Consider the following 24,133-nt stretch of genomic DNA (forward strand, 5'->3'; position numbering starts at 1 on the left):
AAGTTGAAGTTGACCAAAAGTGGACCTTTCAACATAGTGATTCAAAGTATACTAATAAATCCAGCAAAAACTGGCTAAAAATGTAAAATGTAAACTTAACATTTAACCCACAAACTTCTTTCAACGAAAGGAATTTTCAATGGCAGAGAGGTCAAAATTTCACCAACTCAGTGTCAGGGGCTGGTAGGCAGTTATGCAAAATACCAACAATATGTTGTATCTTCTAAAGGGGACAATGCCAGCTTCTGAGGCCAAGGGTGTACTTACTTTTTCCCCTGTAGACCATTACATCCATTGATATTTTTTGTTGAAAATGCAAATTTTCCTTATTTTTTTTTTTCAGGTATGTCACATTTTTCTGTTGGCACTGTTTGTATGAAGATCCAATATTTGCCTGTTCAAATATGTTGAAAACGTCAGCAGTTTTCACACGACTGTATCAATCCAGAAATGCTCAAATGGGTTCTAGAGATATCAAAACAGGTTTTTTCTTTTTTTTTCCCCCATGAAAACAATTCGGTAAAATTAAAAATACATTTTTGTAGTTTTCATGGTCATTTAGTTCTGCTTTTAGAAAGTGTGAAGAGTGCTGTATAATTATGAAAGCTCTAAAACGTAATAACTCTTGGTCTTTATGCTGCAAAGTCTGTACTAATTGACTTGCTTTGCTCAAAATGACCAATTTCATCAATATTTCTTTATAGTTTGAAAGATAACACACGTTTCAGTACCATTGCCATTTCTTTCTTTTCTTTCATTTCTACTCTCACAAGCACCCACTATCATATTTCACAAACTCTGATTGATATAACTGCGCAGAAAATGTATAACTGCAATTCATTTCATCTTTATATGAGAAGGATGATAAAGAAAAAAGGAAGGAGGACCTGAAAGATGAAGATGAAATTGATGAGGAAAGCAATAACGCCACTGCTGAGGAGTATGACCCTATGGAAGCTGAAGAGGCAGAAGATGATGATGAAGACGGTAGACTGAATATGTTTTTAATTTTGTATTTTAAAGTCTAGATCACTTCCCACTGGAGGTTTGCAAAGTTTAAGTTAGAAAATGGCATACCTTTCAGGTGTATTTTGCGACAGTTTTATTTCATGTAAGAAGTTGGGGCATCTCACATATTTTACTTTAAGCAGTGGTCATATTTTTTGATGAAATATTTTTGTAGTAATGACTCACATTCAAAATAATAGTGATGATATAATGCACTTGTGCTAGTACACTACATCAAATACATTCCTTTTAACAGTACTTTATAGTGTAGTTAAAAAGGAACACAAATAGCCTTCCGATGGCTTAGTAGCTTTTGTAGACGCAGATTCTAATTTAAGTGATGTAAAAATGGCATTAATGTGTGTTGGGGGAGGGTCTGTGACTAAGTTTTTCAATTTTCTTAAATGTTTTTGAAAGCATGTCCAATAGAGTAGTACCCAATAATTAGCTGAAAAATAACTATTACAGTAATCCCTCCTCCATCGCGGGGGTTGCGTTCCAGAGCCACCCGCGAAATAAGAAAATCCGTGAAGTAGAAACCATATGTTTATATGGAAATTTTTATATTGTCATGCTTGGGTCACAGATTTGCGCAGAAACACAGGAGGTTGTAGAGAGACAGGAACGTTATTCAAACACTGCAAACAAACATTTGTCCCTTTTTCAAAAGTTTAAACTGTGCTCCATGACAAGACAGAGATGACAGTTCCATCTCACAATTAAAAGAATGCAAACATATCTTCCTCTTCAAAGGAGTGCTTGTCAGGAGCACAGAATGTCACATAGAGCAAACAAATCAATAGGGCTGTTTGGCTTTTAAGTATGCGAAGCACCGCGGCACAAAGCTGTTGAAGGCGGCTGCTCACACCCCCTCCGTCAGGAGCAGGGAGAGATAGAGAGAGACAGAGTTTGTTTTTCAGTCAAAAATCAATACGTACCCTTCGAGCTTTTAAGTATGCGAAGCACCTTGCAGCATGTCTTTTCAGGAAGCAGCTGCACAAAAGATAGCAATAATCTTTCAGCATTTTTAGATGAGCGTCCGTATCGTCTAGGTGTGCGAACAGCCCCCCTGCTCAATCCCCCTACGTCAGGATCAGAGAAAGTCAGCGCAAGAGAGAGAGAAAAGTAAGTTGGGTAGCTTCTCAGCCATCTGCCAATAGCGTCCCTTGTATGAAATCAACTGGGCAAACCAACTGAGGAAGCATGTACCAGAAATTAAAAGACCCATTGTCCGCAGAAATCCGCGAACCAGCAAAAAATCCGCGATATATATTTAAATATGCTTACATATAAAATCCGCGATGGAGTGAAGCCGCGAAAGGCGATGCACGATATAGCGAGGGATCACTGTAATACAAAATGACAAATACTACCATAAAATTACCCTATGAAAGGAGAAAAGCAACTGAAATATATTCCCCACGTAGCTATTAATTTTCATTAAAACACTGTAATTCATTAAAATGATATACATAAGTGAGAACTTGGACAAGAACAGTTCACATTTAGGTTTAGGATGAGAGCACTTGGGTAGAAGAATCTATCCTAAAGTACCTTGTGAAAAGGTTTTTTTTTGTTTGTTTGTTTTTTTGTTTTTTTTTGTTTACCCAGGAAGTATCCTAAATCTTCCAAAAAATTCCACAGTGTTGTGCATGGCGTTTCAGGTGTAATGCAAAGGTAGAGCAAACAAGCTCCTTATAGAGATGAATGTCAGTTTTATATTTTACATAAGATTTTAGTTATTTTGAGTAATAAGTAGATACATTTGATCTCAAAATTTCATTATATACAGGTTTAAATTGACTATCCAACAGTTCTGAAATACGTGTCTAATTTTTGCATCATGGTTTTGTAAACAGTATAGATTTATATTTAATAGTAATATATTTCATAATCGATTTAATTTGTTTGTGTCAGTAGTGGGGGGGTATGATAAAACTCTGTTTTCTTGAATCAGACACTTGTACATTCTCAAATAAGCTTCATGCAATTAAGTCGTGGTCAGGCGGGAGACATCCCAGTAGTACCCAGTGCAAGGTGGGAAACCATTCTGCATTAGATGCTGCTCTATCACAGAGCACATCTCATCACATACTGAGTTTCCACCACTGTCATTGTATTTCCAGCTAACCTAAACTGCATTGTATTTGGGAATGTGGGAGGAAAACCCACACAGGCACAGGGAAAATGTATAGACTCCACTCGTACAGGATAGAAACACTGTGCCAGGGATTTCTGTTTGAGTTTTAATTTTAATATCTGCTTCACATTTTGTTTGGTTTTCTCTTTCATGCAACTTAAAATATCTCTTTTTGCCCAAACTGTTTTTTTTCCCATTTTGATTATTCATAATGTGTTTTATCACAACTGTTGTGAAATTTGTGTATGAATTTTATCTCTTTTTAAGAAAGTTATGTCTTTGGTAATAAATTTTCCTCTATCATGGTTATTCATCACATGCTATTTGAGGCAATTGGTAATTAAAAATAAATAAATAAATGCCTATATATATTATTTTGGGCAAAACAAAAAATGAGCAGCTAAGTTACAAGAATGATAAACATTAATGATTTGGTTGAGCTGACATTCAGTGTGTTGAAGAATGATCGCAGTCTAATGTGATTAGGTTTTTAATGTCACAAGCATGTACCTTTAGATTTGTGTTTGTCTTTTGTGAAAAAAAAAATTGTTTGTTGAAAGTAAAAGTATTAATTGTCTTTCCTGATGACTACAGAAAAAGAAGATGAAGAAACAAATGGTAAAGACAGAAGAGATTACAAAAGAGATGAAAGAAAAAATAAAGAAAGGTCTTCAAAAGATAAGGTAAGCATTTCTTAGCGTATTAGACTATCAGGTTAATCCTCAAAATATATGCATATAATTACAGCCAGACTATGGTATTAGGCAGTACTGTTGGATGTTTGTTATTTTCTTATTGCATTTCAATTACAAATTTTATTGAAATTTTATTGATGTACATTATTTATTAATTTTAATTGTATGTTAAACCATTTAGAAATGTTTTAGTAGTACATGTTTCTAGAAGAGCTGAATAAGGAAATAACTAGTCTTGCTGAAGCCAAATAAATACAGTATCTCACAAAAGTGAGTACACCCCTCACATTTTTGTAAATATTTTATCATTTCATAGGACAACACTGAATATATGACACTTTGATACAATGTAGACAGTGTACAGCTTGTATAACAGTGTAAATTTGCTGTCCCCTCAAAATAACTCAACACACAGCCATTAATGTCTAAACTGCTGGCAACAAAAGTGAGTACCCCCCTAAGTGAAAAATGTCCAAATTGTGCCCAAAGTGTCAATATTTTGTGTGGCCACCATTATTTTCCAGCACTGCCTTAACTCTCTTGGGCATGAAGTTCACTAGAGCTTCACAGGTTGCCACTGGAATCCTCTTCCACTCCTCCATGACGACATCACGGAGCTGGTGGATGTTAGAGACCTTGCGCTCCTCCACCTTCTGTTTGAGGATGCCCCACAGATGCTCAATAGGGTTTAGGTCTGGAGACATGCTGCGGCCCAGTTTCCGAAGGGATGTCACAGTACATGTTGGCATTCATGGTTCCCTCAATGAACTGTAGCTCCCCAGTGCCAGCAGCACTCGTGCAGCTCCAAACCATGACACTCCCACCACCATGCTTGACTGTAGGCAAGACACACTTGTCCTTGTACTCCTCACCAGGTTGTTGCCACACACGCTTGACACCATGTGAACCAAATAAGTTTATCTTGGTCTCATCAGACCGCAGGACATGGTTCCAGTAATCCATGTCCTTAGTCTGCTTGTCTTCAGCAGACTGTTTACAGGCTTTCTTGTGCATCATCTTTAGAAGAGGCTTCCTTCTGGGACAACAGCTATGTAAACCAATTTGATGCAGTGTGCGGCGTATGGTCTGAGCACTGACAGGTTGACCCCCCCTACCCCTTTAACCTCTACAGCAATGCTGGCAGCACTTATACGTCTATTTTCAAAAGGTAACCTCTGGATATGATGCTGAGCACGTGCACTCAACTTCTTTGGTCGACCATGGCGAGTTCAGTTCTGAATGAAACCTGTCCTGTTAAACCGCTGTATGGTCTTGGCCACCGTGCTGCAGCTCAGTTTCAGGGTGTTGGCAATCTTCTTATAGCTGAGGCCATCTTTATGTAGAGCAACAATTCTTTTTTTCAGATCCTCATAAAGTTCTTTGCCCTGAGGTGCCATGTTGAACTTCCAGTGACCAGTATATGAGTGTGAGAGCGATTAACACCAAATTTAACACACCTGCTCCCCATTCACACCTGAGACCTTGTAACACTAATGAGTCACATGACACCAGGGAGGGAAAATGGCTAATTGGGCACAATTTGGACATTTTTCACTTAGGTGTGTACTCACTTTTCTTACCAGTGGTTTAGACATTAATGGCTGTGTGTTGAGTTATTTTGAGGGGACAGCAAATGTACACTGTTATACAAGCTGTATACTGACTACTTTACATTGTATCAAAGTCTCATATCTTCAGTCTTGTCCCATGAAAAGATATAATAAAATACTTACAAAAATGTTAGGGGTGTACTCACTTTTGTGAGATACTGTATGTCTATAGACAACCATGAGTGAATTTTGTTTAAACATGAGTGGCAACATTTAGATGGCTGACTGAGTGTCACATTTCTAAACCAATGCAATTCCTCATGAAGGTAACACTCAAAGTTGGGGCGGTAATTTTGAATTGCAAAGATCAGAGGCAGTAAGCTTCCGTTTACAATGAACTGTTTACAGTTGAAAGGTCTCCTAAAAAACAGACATATAAATGTGTGTTGCATGTGCAGTAAGAGCATTATGTGTTTTTTAAAAATAAACATGGCTTGATGCAAGGGAAAAATCTCTGTTGCATCAGATATGTTGGTATTCAACAGCATCAATGAACGAACAAAAAATATGAATGATATGTTGTCGCCGTTGCTATATATGCTCTCTGTCGTTCAGAGTTACAAAGTTCCCTCATCTCCCACCTCCCTCTACGCTGGAAAATACATCAGTTTCAAGGACTTAGACAGCATCTCTGCAATATATAAAACCATTTTACAGTCCCTCCCTTTCAAAGACCCAAGAGGACAATGGGAAAAGGATCTCTCTCTCAACATATCAGAAAAGGAGTGGAAGTTAGCAATGCAGAGAATTCACTCGAGCTGCATATGTGCAAAGCATACAATTATTCAACTAAAAATTATATATCGAGCACATCTATCTCGCTTAAAATTGTCCAAAATGTTTCCAGTGCAAGATCCAACCTGCGAACACTGCAATCAAGTTCCAGCCTCACTGGGTCACATGTTTTGGGCCTGCACCAAACTAACATAATTTTGGACCAAGATTTTTAAATGCCTTTCAGACAGCCTTGGTGTCACAATCCCTCCTAATCCACTAACCGCTGTGTTTGGTGTAGTTCCAGATGGGCTTAAAGTGGAGAAGGACAAACAAACTGTAATTGCCTTTACTACACTATTGGCACATAGACTTATCTTGCTCAACTGGAAGAATCCTAACTCTCCCCTTTTAAGTCAATGGGTAACTGTTGTGATATATAATTTGAAATTGGAAAAAGTAAAATTCTCACTTAGAGGATCTATGCAGAAATTCTTCCAAACCTGGTAGGATCTAATCAATACCATTGTAGAATAAGCTTTTAAAGCACTGAGGAGGCAGATTCTCTCCCTATTTTTTTTAAAAATCTGTATTCACTTATTACTCTTATTTGCTTATTTTTACTAGGTTTAAGTTTTATTCTGCTGGCCATGCTCTCTTTCTCAGGGTTGGGTGTTGATTTGTTTTCAATCCTATTCTTGTAAAATTGATGTATTTGTATGGAATGTTATGTGATTTCAGTAAAATCAATAAAAAAAAAGGTTCAAAGATAGTGTAGAAGTTGATGTAAGCTTGAAAGACATGGCTGCGATATTCATGACATATGAACTGCAAAATATACATTTGAAGTAAATGGTGTGTTACACTCTGTCAGAAGTACTGGTGTTGAGAGGTGATAATGATGAGCCACAGGAGGTGCAGATTTCAGTGCTCAAAACACCTGAATCAGCAAATCTCTTATAACACCAGTAGATAAGGCAACTCATTTGCATTTTGACAGGCAGCTTATTTGCATTTTGACTGCACGTCTCAACAAACAACTAAAGAAATTTAATTGGCAACGGAAACATGCCATGACAAAATAGCCACAGCGTTTTAACATGGTGTATAAACATTGACCACAATGCTTATCTAAATTGTATTTGCTGTTATGTCCTATAGTGATGCAATAGTTAAAATGACAGATATTTTAGCAGACAGAGACACTTCTCAAACATGTGGAGCCCAGTAGTTGCAGTGGTCTAAGTGTGTGTGTGTGTCTGTCTGTGTCTACTATCTAAGCTCTCATTACATCCTACAAATGCATTATTAAGCATCAGTTACCTTGTGCTACTGAACTTATTAATGGATAACAGTAATTTCAACTTTTTATTTTCTGTCACCGTTAGTCTTTTGTTCAGTATCTTTCTTTCTCTTGCTAAAACCCCAGCAGCAATTCATAACACACGGACTAGAGAAATTGGGAGTGGGTATTTTGAACAGCCCAGTAGATATTCACTGCAGGCTTTCTAAAGGGGTTGTGTCAAAATGTGCATTCTCATTTGAGAAACACATTAGGCCTCACAAGACTATGAGCTAACAGTTTTAAATAAGGAAAATCTTTAAGCCACCTTCTTTTGCTTTAAAACTTCTTCCTTTTTTTACTCATGTATGCTCGCACTGCATCCTAATATCAGTTTACTGATGTTGTTTTAAATGTGCTCTACAAATAATGTTGTAGCCAAAGTACTACAATAAACATAAATAAAATTAAATAGTTAATAAAATATTAATAAAAAATGTTGTCTTCTTGCAGGCCTCTTTTTATATGTGCAGTGTGTACCATTAACTTTTTTGCAACTACTTATATGTTAAGTCTTAGATTAAAAGAAAAAAAAATTAAATGCTTCAATTCCATCTTTATTACTGTTGCTATCTTACCACTAAATTCTGTAGTTTGTTGTTGCTTTCGTGCAGTAAGCTATTTGATTTACTTGCATTTTTAATGTATAGTCTAGATATAATATTTGAGCAAAACATAGTGTACTGTCTACAAAAAAAAGGCTCACCTTCAAACACCTGGCAGTTCTGTGGTTTATTGTGCATCTATACTATGTAGAAATTTGTAAAGTTTCCTTAATCTCTTTTACAAAATTAACTGTTTAATGATGTGGCATTTTAAAATTCATCATTAAAGAAATCAGCATTTTGGCAACAGTGTTACGATGTTTAATAAACTTAATAGTCGCTTTGCAAATAATAAGCATCTTGTAAATAAAATTTTAGTGTGTAACTGGTTTTATTTTGTTTAACTATGAGTAAGATAAAAGGTTGCTGTAGAAAGATCAGCTGTCACATGATATAAATATACCGTTTTTATCATGATTTTGCAGCTTGAAAAAAAAATCCTTTGAATTAGAGTTTAACTTTGGCATTCTTTTGCAAAATTGACTGTACTGAAATTGTGCCTATTTTTTGTTTTTAGGAAAAAGAAAAGAAGCAAATGGTCACATACAACAAAGATCTTCTTATGGCATTTGTTTATTTTGATCAAAGCCACTGTGGATATCTCCTAGAAAAAGACTTGGAGGAAATTATTTACACATTGGGACTACACCTTTCTCGTGCTCAGGTATCGCACTGTTCTACCCTACTTGTCTTTTTAAGTGCATCTTGGCAGTAGAAAGAACATTAGACAAGATCTTTACCATTCCAACAAAGTGTATGTTTCCTTACTTTTTTAAGCTTGTCTACATTGGCAACTAAATGAGCTGCTCCACATTTTAATTCCAAAATAGCACTTATCATTTCAGTGCTTTGAAGCACACCTTAGTATTACTACTTGTATACTGCACTAACAAACAATCACAGGCACATCAGCAGGCTTATAAAACATTATAGTACAGTGCTGAATACAAATCTGCAAGGACTACATTTGTGTAACTTATTTTCTTTTATGAAGCCAAACTAGTGTTCATTAGTATAGTAACTAAAATGTAATGAACATAGTGAAAGCACTAATGTTATATAGTTGAATGGGATGCAGTCTCTGTTACGATTAATTGACTACAGATTTTGTCAGTTCAGGTAGTTTTGCAATTCTGAATTAGTACACATGCATAAGCAATAGCAAAGTCACTTGAGACCCCTAGAAAATGTCATAACAATGGCTATTTGTTTTACAGGAGTTCTGAAAATAATGAATTAACATAAAACTAGCAAGACTGATTTAACACAAGAAAACTTTGTTGAGACAAATATAAGGAGGGAGAGATTTGGAAAATGAAAGCTCTAGAAATTTGTCCTTTGACTACTCTTTAAACATTATTCTAGTATACTTTTTAACCAAGTAATGATACAGACGTTACTGCAAATACGGAAGATTACAAACCTAACAAAGTTAATATCTAACAAACTAATGCGTTTTTACAAAAATAGCTTTAAGGAGTTTGTTTAATTGAAATTAAACTGAAATATATTAGTATCCACTAATTCAACAGTAAAAATATAATGATGTTTAAATTTTTATTTTAAACAGTATTTGTCAGTTAGTGTCAGAGAATAATTCAGTACATGCACATGGTAAGATAAATTGGGTAGTCCATGATGGTGTCATTTTTACAAACTGTGCTGAAATCCCCCACAGACCCAGAAATTATAACTCCCATTTGATATTAGACATGGGATTCTTCCAGTGTATCAATTAAATTCAAGCCCTACATTGTATTTTGATATTCATGAATGCCAAATACTACCTTGCATAAAGTGTAGTTTGATGGCCACTTGACAGATAATTCACTATTTTAAAGCTGTTGTTATTGCTAGTATTGTATTTACATATCTATAATAATAAAAGGCAAAGCCCTCACTGACTGACTCACTCACTCACTGACTGACTCATCACTAATTCTCCAACTTCCCGTGTAGGTGGAAGGCTGAAATTTGGCAGGCTCATTCCTTACAGCTTACTTACAAAAGTTAGGCAGGTTTCATTTCGAAATTCAAAGCGTAATGGTCATAACTGGAACATATTTTTTGTCCATACACTGTAATGGAGGAGGCGGAGTCACGTATCGCGTCATCACGCCTCCTACGTAATCACGTGAACTAAAAACAAGGAAGAGATTTACAGCACGAGTCACACGCGGGAACGAAGGTAAATGACGTTAATTTTTGACTGTCTTTTAATACTGTGTAAGCATACATATTAACACATGTGCAATTAAACATGTGCATTTACAGGGTGATTTCTCAGGCTTAAAAGCTCACCTTTTATCAAACGCGGGAACAAAGGTAACTGACGTTGTTCACTGTCTTTTAATACTGTGTAACCATACATATTAACACATGTGCAATTAAACGTGTGCATTTACGGGGTGATTTCTCAGGCTTAAAAGCTCGCCTTTTACTAAAAAGGTAAATGCAAAACTATTTTCAATCAGTTTATTGAAACGCTCCCGTTAAGGATTGCAATAACATATTCGCGAGATAAAAGAACGAAGTAGGGGGAAATGGAGGAACAGCCGCAAACAGCGAAGAGCAAAAAATTAATTAAACAATTGAGAACGGAGCGAGTTAAGCATACAAGCATGTTCATAAGGGAAACAAAGCACGGTGTAAAACGTAAGTTTAAATTAAGTTTATAGAAACGCTCCCGCTGCGGATTGCAATAACATATTCGCGAGATAAAAGTTTAATGAGAAGACACGAGGTATAAACGAACCACACGCCGTGGCGCAACGTTAGGGGCAACAGTTTCAACCATTCTATGATCTGCTTCTCGCAACTGAAAGACGGCACATGGCGGATGTTAGCCGACTTGCTGACCGCAACGTTAGGGGCTTCAACTATGGCGCTGACGCCACCTCTCAGTGCCAACACTTTGTAGACTCTACTTAAAAGACACGCCCTCCTCACTGGACAGTTAAAAAGACCAATCAAACTAACGATGACATCAAGTATTACCCAATCAAAAGTAGGAAAGGAGGCATCTTCATAAAATGCGTGTGGGATGATTTGCATGAGACGCTGCTTTAAAAAAAAAATTATAAAAAAAATACGGGATAAATCCCGTCCAGTATTGATTCAAAACGGGACGCGCAATTTCATTCTCAAACGCGGCACGATTCCGTATTTTAAAGGATCACATTGTGATTCAGACTAGGAATGCAATGAATGTAATTACCCCGATCTACATACAAGGCGAAAGTCTTGCAACATTCAAAGATGATGGTTTGGGATAAGTACACCATACAACATAAAAGAGCTTATGAAGCCTTGAAACGAAAAAACCAAGATCTCAGAGATCGTAAAAAAAAAAATAGGAGGTAATGTCGTTTTACTCGCTGTAGATTTTAGTCAAACATTACCAGTTATTCCACGAGGGAGACCAGCAGATGAACTCAACGCGTGTTTAAAATCCATGCTTCTCCCACGCTCGGTTATATGTCGCGTGTTCTCGGGTAGGTGCACCAAAAAATGTATACATTTAAGCATGTAATGGGCAAACAAAAAATGAGGTATACCCGAAGGCACTGCAGTAGTACTTAATGTAACTTTACTTCTTAAATGTTAATGTTTTACTGTTTAATAATTTATACGCTTCTTATATGTTGTTCAAATTCTTTTATCAAAATACCACTGACAGCGCAATGCACGATAACATGGAGTGAATACACCATACGCATCCGCCCACGGCTGCCCTGCTGTGCGCAGATAGGAGTTGATTCTACAATAAAATAAAATAAAGATAAAAAGAGTAAAACAATCATCACCCATAAAGCGGATAGTAGACGTGACGTACTATATGTGTACCACATTTCAAGTGTATAGGTGAAACGGTTTGCGAGCTACAGGTCATTTAAAATCCTGGACAGACACACAAATTGCCACGGTAGCAAATTACAGAAGAAGATTTTACTGTTTAATAATTTATATTTATATGAAATGTGCTTCTTATATATTACTTCATATTCTCATATGATAATGATGTTAATGTTTATATTGATTTCTGTGTTATTAAAACTGCATGTATGTGTGTATATATATATATATATATATATATATATATATATATATATATATACTAGCAAAATACCCGCGCTTCGCAGCGGAGAAGTAGTGTGTTAAAGAGGTTATGAAAAAAAAAGGAAACATTTTAAAAATAACGTAACATGATTGTCAATGTAATTGTGTTGTCATTGTTATAACTGTTGCTGTCTTTTATATATATATATATATATATATATATATATATATATATATATATAATATACACACACACATAAACATTTATATACATATATATACATATCTACATATACACATCTACATATATATACACACATACATAAACACACACATAAGACTTACTGACTGAAACGGCCTTTCACGAAAAAAGTTAGGGCTTTGCTACAGGATACACCCTCCACAAGTTAACCAAGTAAAAATAAAATATATCTGTATGTGTATATATATATGTGTGTGTGTATATATGTGTATATATATATATATGTTGATATGTGGATGTGTATATGTGTATATATATATATATATATATATATATATATATATATATATATATATATATATGTAGATATATATATATATGTAGATATGTATATATATGTGTATATGTATATATGTAGATATGTATATATATGTGTATATGTATATATATGTTTATATGTGTGTGTGTGTGTATTTTATATATATAAAACACAGCAACACTCATAACAATGACAACACAATTACATTGACAATCATGTTACGTTATTTTTAAAATGTTTCCTTTTTTTTCATAACCTCTTTAACACACTACTTCTCCGCTGCGAAGCGCGGGTATTTTGCTAGTTTGTTATATTACAACACACGGTTATTCACTTCAATAATAACGGTAATTTTATTTAAAAAAAAAAAAAAAAAAAAAGTTTTCTGTTTTTGCTCTGGCATTGTGAAATTCCACTGCTGTTGGTATATAGTATGGTATGGTATTGATGGGCAAAGTTTGCCAAAGTGTTTTTTGCAGTCAGTATGCTGTTTTTGTAGGAGACCTTGTTTGCAGAATATTTTCCTGTAAATGCACCTTGCAGCCGAATTGGATGAACATGTTTTTTCCCCAGTGCCTCATAATTCTTTCCAAGCCCAAATAGGAACCAAAATAAAAACCCCACAAAATTGCAGTATTTTCATTTGAGGGGTAAATTATGTGATCATATTGAGAATGAGTACTGTCAACAGATATATAACACGATCCCTGTGCTGTAACAGCCCAGTGGCGCATGGCTAACTTGTATAGAGCTACAATCCAAAACAAGCCTTAAAGGAGCCCACCCGCTCACCAAGAAAGAAAACACGTGACCTAGTGAAATTTTTATTATAATGAAAGTTTTACTACTGTTTACATGGAGTTTCTACTGTTTTCACCCAGTTGATCGTTGACATCCAGTGCTATAACTTCAAACAAAGGAACGAGCCTATCTCATGCCACCACTTTGTTGGATGGGTAATGTGTGCCCTAAGGTTAGAACCCTGTGAGCACAATGAGATATTTATATATATATATATATATAATTTTATACTTATTGTCAGTTTGTGGCCCTTTGTGGTGTTTTGTTTGTGGTGATGCAGTGGTTAGCACTGCTTTGTCACAGATAGGGTCACATTTTTGGCTACAGTAATCAATCCAGCATAGTTGTGAAATGCTTCCCTAGCACTGACAATTAAGACTCCATTGTACTATTATAAGCTATTCAACATTAGTTTTAAGTTCTTCCTGAAAATTCTTCGTGATGCATAAGCTATATTTGCCAATGTTCAGACAAAGTGGTCTCTTCTAACATGTCTTGGTTTCTGATGTTGCTTCCCATGTCATTCTGCCCCTTTTCCTTCAGGCGGGTCACTGCTTACGTTGAAATTTCACATGGGAGCTCCAGGACATGTGACATTACACACATTTAATTGGTTAGCTTTCCTTCTGATAGGTGGCTGTGCACAGATTCTTCAATCCTGTATGTGCCCCCACACTGTTTTTCTGTTCCCAAGTTATAAATTGACTCTATCATTGTTATAATCTGACTGAAACAGATACATTAAAGTTATAAATTACTATTGCGATACAGGAAGAATATTCACTGACTGGCTGCTTTATTAGGTACGCCTGTTCAGCTACTTGTTAATGAAAATATCTAATCAGCCAATCACATGGCAGCAACACAATGCATGTAGGCGTATAGACATCGTCAAGACCACCTGCTGTCGTTCAAACTAAGCATCAGAATGGGGAAGAAAGATGATTTAAGTGACTTTGAACACGACATGGTTGTTGGTGCCAGAAGGGGTGGTCTGAGTATTTCAGAAATTGCTGATCTACTAGGATTTTCATGCACAACCATCTCTAGGGTTTACAGAGGATGGTCCGAAAAAGGGAAAATATCCAGTGAGCGACAGTTGTCTGGTCAAAAATGCTTGTTGATGCCATTCCTCTGATAATTTCAGAGGAAAATGGGCAGACTAGTTTGAGCAGATAGAAAGGCAACATTAACTCAAATAACCACTTGTTACAACTGAGATATGTAGAAGAGTATCTCTGAACACACAGCACATCTCACTGGGTGCCACTCCAGTCAGCTGAGAACAAGCAACTTGAGGCTATATTTCTCACTGGCTCACCAATATTGGATAACAGAAGACTGGAAAAACATTGCTTGGTCTGATGAGTCTCGATTTCTGCTGTGACATTCGGATGGTAGGGTCAGAGTTTGAAGTCAACAATGTGAAAGCATGGAAACATCCTGCCTTGCATCAACAGTTCAGACTCGTGGTGTGGGTGATATTTTCTTGGCACACTTTGAGCCCTTTAGTACCAACTAAGAATCGTTTAAATGCCACAGCCTACCTGAGTATTGCTGCTTACCATGTCCATCCCTTTATGACTGCAGTATACCCATCTTCTGATGGCTACTTAGAGCAGGATAACGTGCCATGTCACAAAGCTGAAATGATCTCAAACTAGTTTCTTGAACATAAGTTCACTGTACTCAAATAGACTCCACAGTCACCAGATCTTAATCCAACAGACCACCTTTGGGATGTGGTGGAATAGGAGCTTCACACCATGGACATGCAGCCGATAAATCTGCAGCAACTACGTGATGTTATCATATCAGTATAGACCAAAATCCCGAGGAATGTTTCCAGCACATTGCTGAATCTGTACCACAAAGAATTATGGCAGTTCTCAAGGCAAAAGGGGGTCCATCCCGGTACTAGCGAGGTGTACCTAATAAAGAGGCTGGTGAGATTATTAGAGAGTTACTTTCAATGTGAACTACCCCTGTAGTTAAACTGACTTGTAGTACATCCTGGTTTGTTTGTGCAAAATGAAAACTTAATATAAACTGTCTGCAGTTTTTAAAATACGACAATCTTACATTCCAGGACAAATGATTTTCGCTGAGTCTGACAATATCCCAGACATTTCTGTGAGTGTTCGCTCATCACTAGTATCGAGTACAGAAATTCTGGTATTGTGATGTCACTACTTCATAGATTGGTTTATTTGTATTTTTTGAAGCATAAAAGCTTTCTGCCAGTGTTCCTGAGTAGCAAAATGTAAACTGGAGGAGGAGTTGCAAAGAATTTTTAAATCTGTTACCTGTATAGCATCTTCCATTTTTGTTATTAAATATTTTAATTGTGTTTTTGTGCTGACTGAAATTTAATTTAAAAAATTTTTAAATTCCTTCCTTCCCTCCCAAAAACATATAGGTGAAGAAGCTGTTAAATAAAACTGTTGTTCGGGAATCTTGCTTTTACCGTAAGCTAACTGACTGTGCCAAAGATGAAGCAATTCCTTTTGTAAATGAACCTCCTCAAGAGAGTCTTTTAGGTATGTCTGTGGTCCTCAGTTTTCTCATATGGTTGGAACTGCTTCAATGACTTAAACTATTAATCCTATATTTAATGCAAATTGCTGATTTCTTGTAAATTTTTACATCTCATTCAAAACATTTTAGGAGTGGTAAATCTTGCTAAAGGAAATGTGAATGTTTATTCTGTTATATCCAGATTGTCAAAATATTGACAATAGATTGAAACAAATGTTTGTTTCCAAAATATGTAGAGGTCTTATTTTCATATTGTAATCTGCCAAATGACAAATTTTCCTCTTGTGAAAAAGAACTGTGAATTATTAATTACTGAATATTTAGCATTTACTATGCTTAGGTCAGGACTACAAGCCTTAAAAGCAGCTGCTCTTTCAGTGATATTTTGGTGTGATTTTTAAACTGGAGAAATAAAAAGACTTTTAATTTTTAAATATATTATAAATTTTGATTTATTTTTTTTTAGGAAATAAGGCATTGTTACCATGTCATAAATTGGCAGTCGAGAAGAATGAATCTCCTGACTCGGGCACTCTTATAATTTATAATGGCGCAATGGTAGATATTGGGAGCTTGATGCAGAAGCTGGAGAAAAGTGAAAAAGCCAGAGAGGAAATCGAGCAGAAGCTTCAGTGTCAAGAGACCAAGCAAGGTCTGTAACAGGGAATACGCAGGTTTTCTGGACCAATTATATTTAAAACAACCATTAAGAAGCTAGCTCAGAATATTTAATTGTAGTACTGATTTTAATGAATGTAATATGGCAGGATCTTCTAAATGCATTTTAAACCATGACCCGCAGTGCAGCTTAAAGATTGCTGAAATTGTGATGATTAAAGTGTACACTACAGATGATTCTTACCACAAAAAATGGTTAAGATTTACTTCAAAAATACTTTCAAGGAACACATAATGCAAGTTGTTTTGAAAAGAAGTAGCGTACAAACCCTAAGATACATAGCCCTCCATTGGTATGATAATTCAAAAGGTGATTATTGGAATATGAAAATCTAAGCTAATTTGAATTCCCAAAACTTTATATGTTCACTTTTGCTTTTTAGGCCTTGAGTATTGCTAATCCATGTATGACCTGAATCAGTTCTTAGACTAGGCCAAGGCAGTTTATTTTCTTGACTTGCATATAAAAGTGATGCTGACTGACAGGATTTAAGTAAGATAGTTCTTTCAGGTAAGGAAAACAGAAATTTCAAGTTAAGTTAGTCATAGTCACTAATCAAGGCAAATCAAGAGGTGATGTGCTACATGCTGTTTAGCACATGCAGGTAGGAATTTCACTGTTCTCTGTAGACATGACAATAATGATCCTATAAAGTGGATTCTAGATCATGCAGATGTTTTCCGTAGTGAGGCTAACAATCTGATCACTTTTTCAGTGATATAAAATGGGAATGTTTGTCTAAGTGTTCAGAAAAATTATAATTTCACCAGCAAAAAAAGTATACCTTGAGTTTTCAAATTGGAATCACAACACAGTTGCAGCTGTACCATTCCTGAAGTTGGCTACATGTAACCACACTCCTGGTTTAAAAAGTTATTGAGTGAAGAAAATGATTAAAGTAGAGAGGGAACCTGCCCTTCAAAAATGATGAAGGATCAGGGATGATGCAGGATCACAAATACTTTTTGCAAAAATGATATGAACACACTATTTGTTTATGTATGCAGTCTCCAGACTCAAATGAATAGCCATGAATAATATCAACTTTGCAGTGATCATATTTCATATTTAATTATTCTTGTATTTCAAAGTAAATTGGCCGCAGTTCTAAGCAGCTAGGGCAACATTTTTTATTATTATTATATAATTCAGGTGCTCATTTCTGGAAAAACGAATGTATGCCACAATCCTCAAAAAATCAATTCGACTTCAAAAAAAATCTTGAAATACTGTCCAAAGTACCCAACACTGCCCAGGTTTATTTATAGAATGAGTTAAGGAAAGAAAACAAAGTTTTATGCATTTTTTTAAAATTGTGACCAGTTGTTATTGCTAGCTGTCCTGTCCGCCATCTACACTGCCTCTCTATCAATGTCTCTGCTCTTGCGAGTCAAGAATTTGTTGTTTTTGTGTCTGATTGGATTCCATAATTGTGGTAACTCCATGGTTATAATCCAGCAAGAACACTGTCCTGTCTAGACAGTTCGTAGTCAGATGTTTCATTTGCTCTGAGCCAGCAGGTGGCACTGGAGTGCAAACTGTAGCACACAGTGGTGGAAAAAAAAATGCCAGGGACAAAATGTTGGTTTCCACAATAGTTCATGTTGTTCGTATGATCCTAGAGAGCAGCTATGCATAATTTGGCCCAAATCAGTCAAATGATGTAGGATTATATAGGGAATATACAGACACATTCTGTTTTTCATATAGATACTTACATATTATTAACCATCATTAAATAACAAAATGTTTGGGAAAGTGTAAAATGGTACAGATTTTTGCAAAAATGCATTTCTTTGAAAATGTGATGTAGAATAAATGGATAAAAAAAGTTAGAGGTTATTTCAATGGCACACATGAATGGTACAAATTGAATTTAGCCTTTGAAATGCAAAGTGAGACTTCTTGCCTTAGGTTATTATCAATTTTTTTTGTTAAATACCTTAGACTTGAAAATTTTAGGGTAGCTTTACAATTTATCCAATGTTAGATGTCCAAAGTAGATATTGTATTGTTTTGCTGGTTGGTGCATGTGTATCTTTGACAAGTTAAAAAAAAAATCTTTGTAATGATAGTTTACTTGGCTATTAATTTTTTGGCATTATAATTAATACTACATAATATCTTTCAATTCAGGTGAAGATAATAAGTTGATATTACAACTGGAAACTTCGAACAAAAACCTATCTTCCGAGCTGAAAGAAATCAAAAATTACCTTTCCCAGGCTGAAGAAAATTTGAAAACAACAGAGCAACAGAAATCCTATTATGAAGAACACTTGCATAAAACAGCTTCAAGTTTGAGTAAAGTTATGGAAGAACTCCAAAATGTTCTAAAAAAGGTTTGTCAGTTTTTTGTATCTGTATAAGTTTAACTTTTTTCTGTAGATGTTACAGCTTTTATTACTCCATGTGGACTCTTTGTCATATCTTAAACAATAGCTGTTTTTAAAGTTCTCATTTCACTGGGTGAATCACAGAAGATCTACATATAATCAAACTTTCATATAGGACATGTTATTTATTAGGCAAAAACAAACAATAAAAACCCTAGGCCAATTTTAAATTTGATTAATACAAAGAAATATTTTTTTTTCCCAAAGGGAAACCTCTGTTTTGTAATCTTGCAACTAATTGGTTACGTAACATTTATATTCTTCACACTTGGAAATTGAGTTTAGTGCTCTGAAAACTTTGACATTATGATCAAATGAGTCATCAAGATCCATCCATCCAGTGTCTTAACCTGCCTATCACTGCAGTCATTGGGTAGTGCAAGGCAGGAAAAACAAGTGAGCAGTCATCAAGATGTTCTGTTTAATTTTTTTTTTGTTGGCCATTATAAATAATCTTAGTTTGGTTTCAAATATTAAGCAATGTTTTTTGTCTATTGTCGCCCCCCCCCAATCCCCCCCCCCCCCCTTGTGTCCAGTTACCGTAAATCCATGTGGTCTTTTCAACTTATCACAGCAACTTGGCTTATTCCAAGTAATGTTAATTGAAGCACTTTCATTTTGAAGCGCTGAGCCATTTCAGAAAAAATGCACTTTATGTATCCTGGGTACACTGTAAACTTAATTTCATACAATATATGCATACTGTTAAAATATTATCATCAGTGTATCTATCAATTTTTATTATTTTTATTTTTTTATTATTTGTATTTCTATCAAATAATCAGTAGTAAGTTAATTTCACAGCACACAATGCTGTTGCAGCTTGTAATTCGTTATGTGTCACTGTGATGGCTCAGTGATTTGTGCAGCTGCCTTGGAGTTTTGTGAGCCCATTTTCTAATATCAGTTCTGTGACAGTCTGTGGGGTTTGCACTTATTCCTATTCTTCTATGAGATGAGACTTTCCATGATTTATATAAAGGAATGAACACATTTCTTATGTTGAATGCATTGTCCTTTCAAAGACCAGTCACATAACTAAAGGAATAAGGTTATCAACCTCTTATTAAATTACGTGTCAATGAGATAAACTAGCTGTGCCACTTCCACTTAGTTAGTTTCACCTTTGTCTGTCTAATACTGAATATCTACTGCCGTCCTCATTGGAGGTTTGGCATGTGTCCTCCTAAAGGCTATAATTCTAAGTAAATACTTACTGTATTTTATTCTATTCTGTGTTTATCATGATCATTTAAAAATGCATTTTGACCATCTGCCCCTGCATCCATTCATCTTCTGAACCTGCTTATTCAGTTTCAGGATCATGGAAATCTATCCCATCAGTGTATATGGCACAGGGGAGGAAACCTGATATATAGTTAAACAAGGAGTAGTCAATATGAGAGCATGTAACCATGCTTGGAGATTGTATACATGTGTGGTATGTAAGAAATTACTGGATTTGATGTAACAATTCAAATTTCTGTGGAGCTACATTTACTTCAGTTGGAGTCAAGCATACCATTAAAATGAAACACTGTACATTAAGAATAAGTACTACGACATAGTTTGTTGTAGTATATAAAACATTTGTGCTTTGTAGGGAAAATAACAGGAGAGAGTGCTAATCTTAGTGTAACTGGGTACAACAGTATATGCATTTTGGGTCTTAAGTGCTAGGACCACAAAAATGTCTTTAAGCAGATATTGAAGGAGTGACATATTTAAAGTTTTAAAATGATACATGTAGAGCAAAAGACAGCTAAGACATGTAAATGTTTGGAGCTCCAACAAAGGAAAACCCGGATTTACTAAGCAACAGTTTGAAAAAGCCTTGTGCAATCTTAGTGTGCATGCATACACCAATTGAATGTAGATTTTCTTTATCTTATTTGTTAAAGCTTTTCTTATTTTTAGTGTTTTATTATGTACAGTGCATCCGGAAAGTATTCACAGTGCATCACTTTTTCCACATTTTGTTATGTTACAGCCTTATTCCAAAATGGATTAAATTCATTTTTTTCCTCAGAATTCTACACACAACACCCCATAATGACAGCATGAAAAAAGTTTACTTGAGGTTTTTGCAAATTTATTAAAAATAAAAAAAATGAGAAAGCACATGTACATAAGTATTCACAGCCTTTGCCATGAAGCTCAAAATTGAGCTCAGGTGCCTCCTGTTTCCCCTGATCATCTTTGAGATGTTTCTGCAGCTTCATTGGAGTCCACCTGTGGTAAATTCAGTTGATTAGACATGATTTGGAAAGGCACACAGCTGTCTATATAAGGTCCCACAGTTGACAGTTCATGCTTGGTTTGTGCTCTGACGTGAACTGTCAACATTTTGGAATAAGGCTGTAACATAACAAAATGTGGAAAAAGTGATGCGCTGTGAATACTTTCCGGATACACTATGTTGCTCAGTTTTGCTTTCATTATATTTGTATAGTTTGTTTGAATTTAATTATTCATTGAGTTTATTTTATCATGTAATTGCACAGTGTCATTGGGGGCTGTGAAATTTTAAGTTTTTTTTAAGAGGATCTAGACAAGATATTTTGGTAACGTGGCAAATCAAACCACCTTGATGGACCAAATAGTCTCTTGTTTGTCAAAGTTTTTTGTGTTTTTATGCCCTAATGAAAGGTGCTATATTAAGTGTAGCATTACTATGATTATTATTACATCCAGTCATGCTGTCATTTTTTTAGTATGCCAATGTAAAAGCGAGTTGGTCCCCCTTAAATCTAAAAAACCAGCAAATTGTGTAGACACTGGAGATGGAAATGGAATGGGATAAAGTGTTGACTTAGCAACAAATCCTTGGAAAGAGGCTGCTTGTGATCATTTAAATTGTTCAGAAGATTGCTTTTCAAATGATCTTGTTAATCATGTCTGTTCATGAATTAATTGCTTAACGCTTAGTCAATTTGTCTGTCGTTTATTTTGCAGGGTGTATCTAAGTCTGAAGAAAACAGCCAATCATCAAGAGAGAATGGTTCTGATGAATGACTACCCAACTTCTTTTAACTTTGTCTAGTGGTCTAAATATTACTGTACATAAGAGAGCTAAAGGAATGAATGTGAATGAAAAGATGCATGTTTTTGCATTTTATTTTTTTGTTTTATGTTCCCTACAAAACTCCCTCATATAGTTTTATGAAGAAGTGTTCTTTATGTAAACCACTTCATAATTTATGAAGTACTTACTGCCCTTTCACATGAAAGAGGGAGTGTGGTGAATTGTAATATTTTAAAGCTAATAAGACTTACATTTTATGGAAGGGATGCACTATACAATAATTTGTTTACTTGAAATTATTGTTACAGTCTTTGGTATAAGGCATTTAACATTGAATTTAAGTTAACAGAGGAAATCGTTTGTCCTCCCGCACCTACAATTATGTAAGAAAATGAATAAAAAAAATAATTTTTTTTTTGGTCTTCAGTGATATTTTATTTTTATTTTTAATAGGGAAATGGGAGCATGTAGAACAGCAGGTTTAAAGTTTCTTCATAGTAAGTTTATTTTTCTGTAGAAATCTGGCAAAATGTAAGGCCTTGTTGTCGGATATCTAAGCCAGGGTGCTATTTTTAATTACCTAGTGCACAAAGCACACAACATGACAAATACTATTAACATAACACAATACTTTGTATTTGCCCAAATAGTGAAAACCTGATTTTCAGTACGTCCCTAATTCGAATATTTAGTTTTCAGGGAGGCCAAATACAAATAGTACATTAATCGAAACAGACGCACTTGCTCACAGTACTATGTGTTTAATATGTTAATTCTATAAAATTGTTATTTGTTTGTTTGACACCAAATTAAATTTTTTATAAACTAAACTGAAAACTTGAAAATACAAAAACTGTATTTTTATCTCAATACGCAAGTTATACAGTTTAATTTTGGAGATACCAGTGTTTCTTGCTTCTACTGATGAAAAAAAGTTCATGTTCCACTTCAGAAATAACTCTTCTGTTCAATCTGGAAGGAGACTAAATCTTCATACTGAGCAAACATTACTAGCAATGCTAAATCATCTTTCACTTGCTACATACACTTGTAGCTGAAGTTCCTGAAAAGACTTTGGCATATTCTAGAGAATGAAGTAAATCTGAACACTGCCACTTTGTGAAATACTGTTGTCTGAAATACAAGGTCAAATATTGTTGTTCACATGGCAGCAATTCTAAACCATTGATGTTTTTGTAATCTAAATAATCCCAGTAAGACCGTACCCCTGCACTGATTGTTAGCTTTGTTTTGTAGGGGGTGTATGTTGTCAGAGGCTCACTTATTTATTGTGCATATGTATCAGTCTCTCTCACAGCTTGTGAGACATGTTTCGCTTCAGCTGATGTAATTTCGGAAATGAAAGATTTTACTTGAAAACATGTAGTTTGAGTGTAGTTGAAACAGTGTGGGGTGGATTTGCTTAATCATTCCTGAAATCTTTCACGTTTCTCCACCATTTGTTTTACACTGTCTGTACTTGTACTGCACAAGTGATTGTTCAAATACTGAGTGAGGGCCTTATTTGCTGGAATATCTACAGAAATGAAAGCTTTACACTCGAAATATCTGTAGTTAATTCTTCAAATAGGTGTAAAACATTAACTGCCATTGAGATGGAGTAAAGGAAGTTAAATTCATATTTGAGATTTCTTCACTCGTAAAGAAGATAATTCTATGCTTCTGTACTAATAATCTTTCAAGCATGTAATATAAAGAGTTCCACCATGTGACAACATCTTCATGACAGGGAGTCGTGTTTGTGACATGCAAAATTGTGTTCCAAAGTCCTGTAGTTTCTATGAACGTAAAAAAAAAAAAAAAAATATTGACGGCACTGACGCTTTACAATGGAGGCAATGTAGCACTGGAAAAATAAAACTTACCAAATATGTCCTGTTTGAGTTTTAACTAAAGGAAGCCAGCCTTCCGTGTTTCCAAGGCCTATTTGTGACAATGAAAGGGGTCTGGAAATAATTTTATCACATATTCCTGGTGCT

The 24,133-nt window shown here is 35.3% G+C and overlaps 1 protein-coding gene across 3 annotated transcripts in view; it reads left to right on the plus strand.

The window, feature by feature from the left end:
• ccar1 (cell division cycle and apoptosis regulator 1) overlaps positions 1-22,546 on the plus strand; it is a 96,179-nt gene extending 73,633 nt beyond the window's left edge. For all 3 annotated transcript variants that reach the window (XM_028795946.2, XM_028795949.2, XM_028795948.2), the window contains exons 19-25: positions 861-987; positions 3,743-3,831; positions 8,632-8,778; positions 15,915-16,035; positions 16,500-16,685; positions 18,849-19,054; positions 22,064-22,546. In XM_028795946.2, the coding sequence (XP_028651779.1) occupies positions 861-987; positions 3,743-3,831; positions 8,632-8,778; positions 15,915-16,035; positions 16,500-16,685; positions 18,849-19,054; positions 22,064-22,123 (936 nt within the window). In that variant the 3' untranslated portion in view covers positions 22,124-22,546. The remainder of the gene's footprint in view (positions 1-860; positions 988-3,742; positions 3,832-8,631; positions 8,779-15,914; positions 16,036-16,499; positions 16,686-18,848; positions 19,055-22,063) is intronic.
• The last annotated feature ends 1,587 nt before the right edge of the window (positions 22,547-24,133 follow it).

The sequence above is a fragment of the Erpetoichthys calabaricus genome, chromosome 2, assembly GCF_900747795.2.
Source record: "Erpetoichthys calabaricus chromosome 2, fErpCal1.3, whole genome shotgun sequence".
Taxonomy (NCBI): Eukaryota; Metazoa; Chordata; class Cladistia; order Polypteriformes; family Polypteridae; genus Erpetoichthys; species Erpetoichthys calabaricus.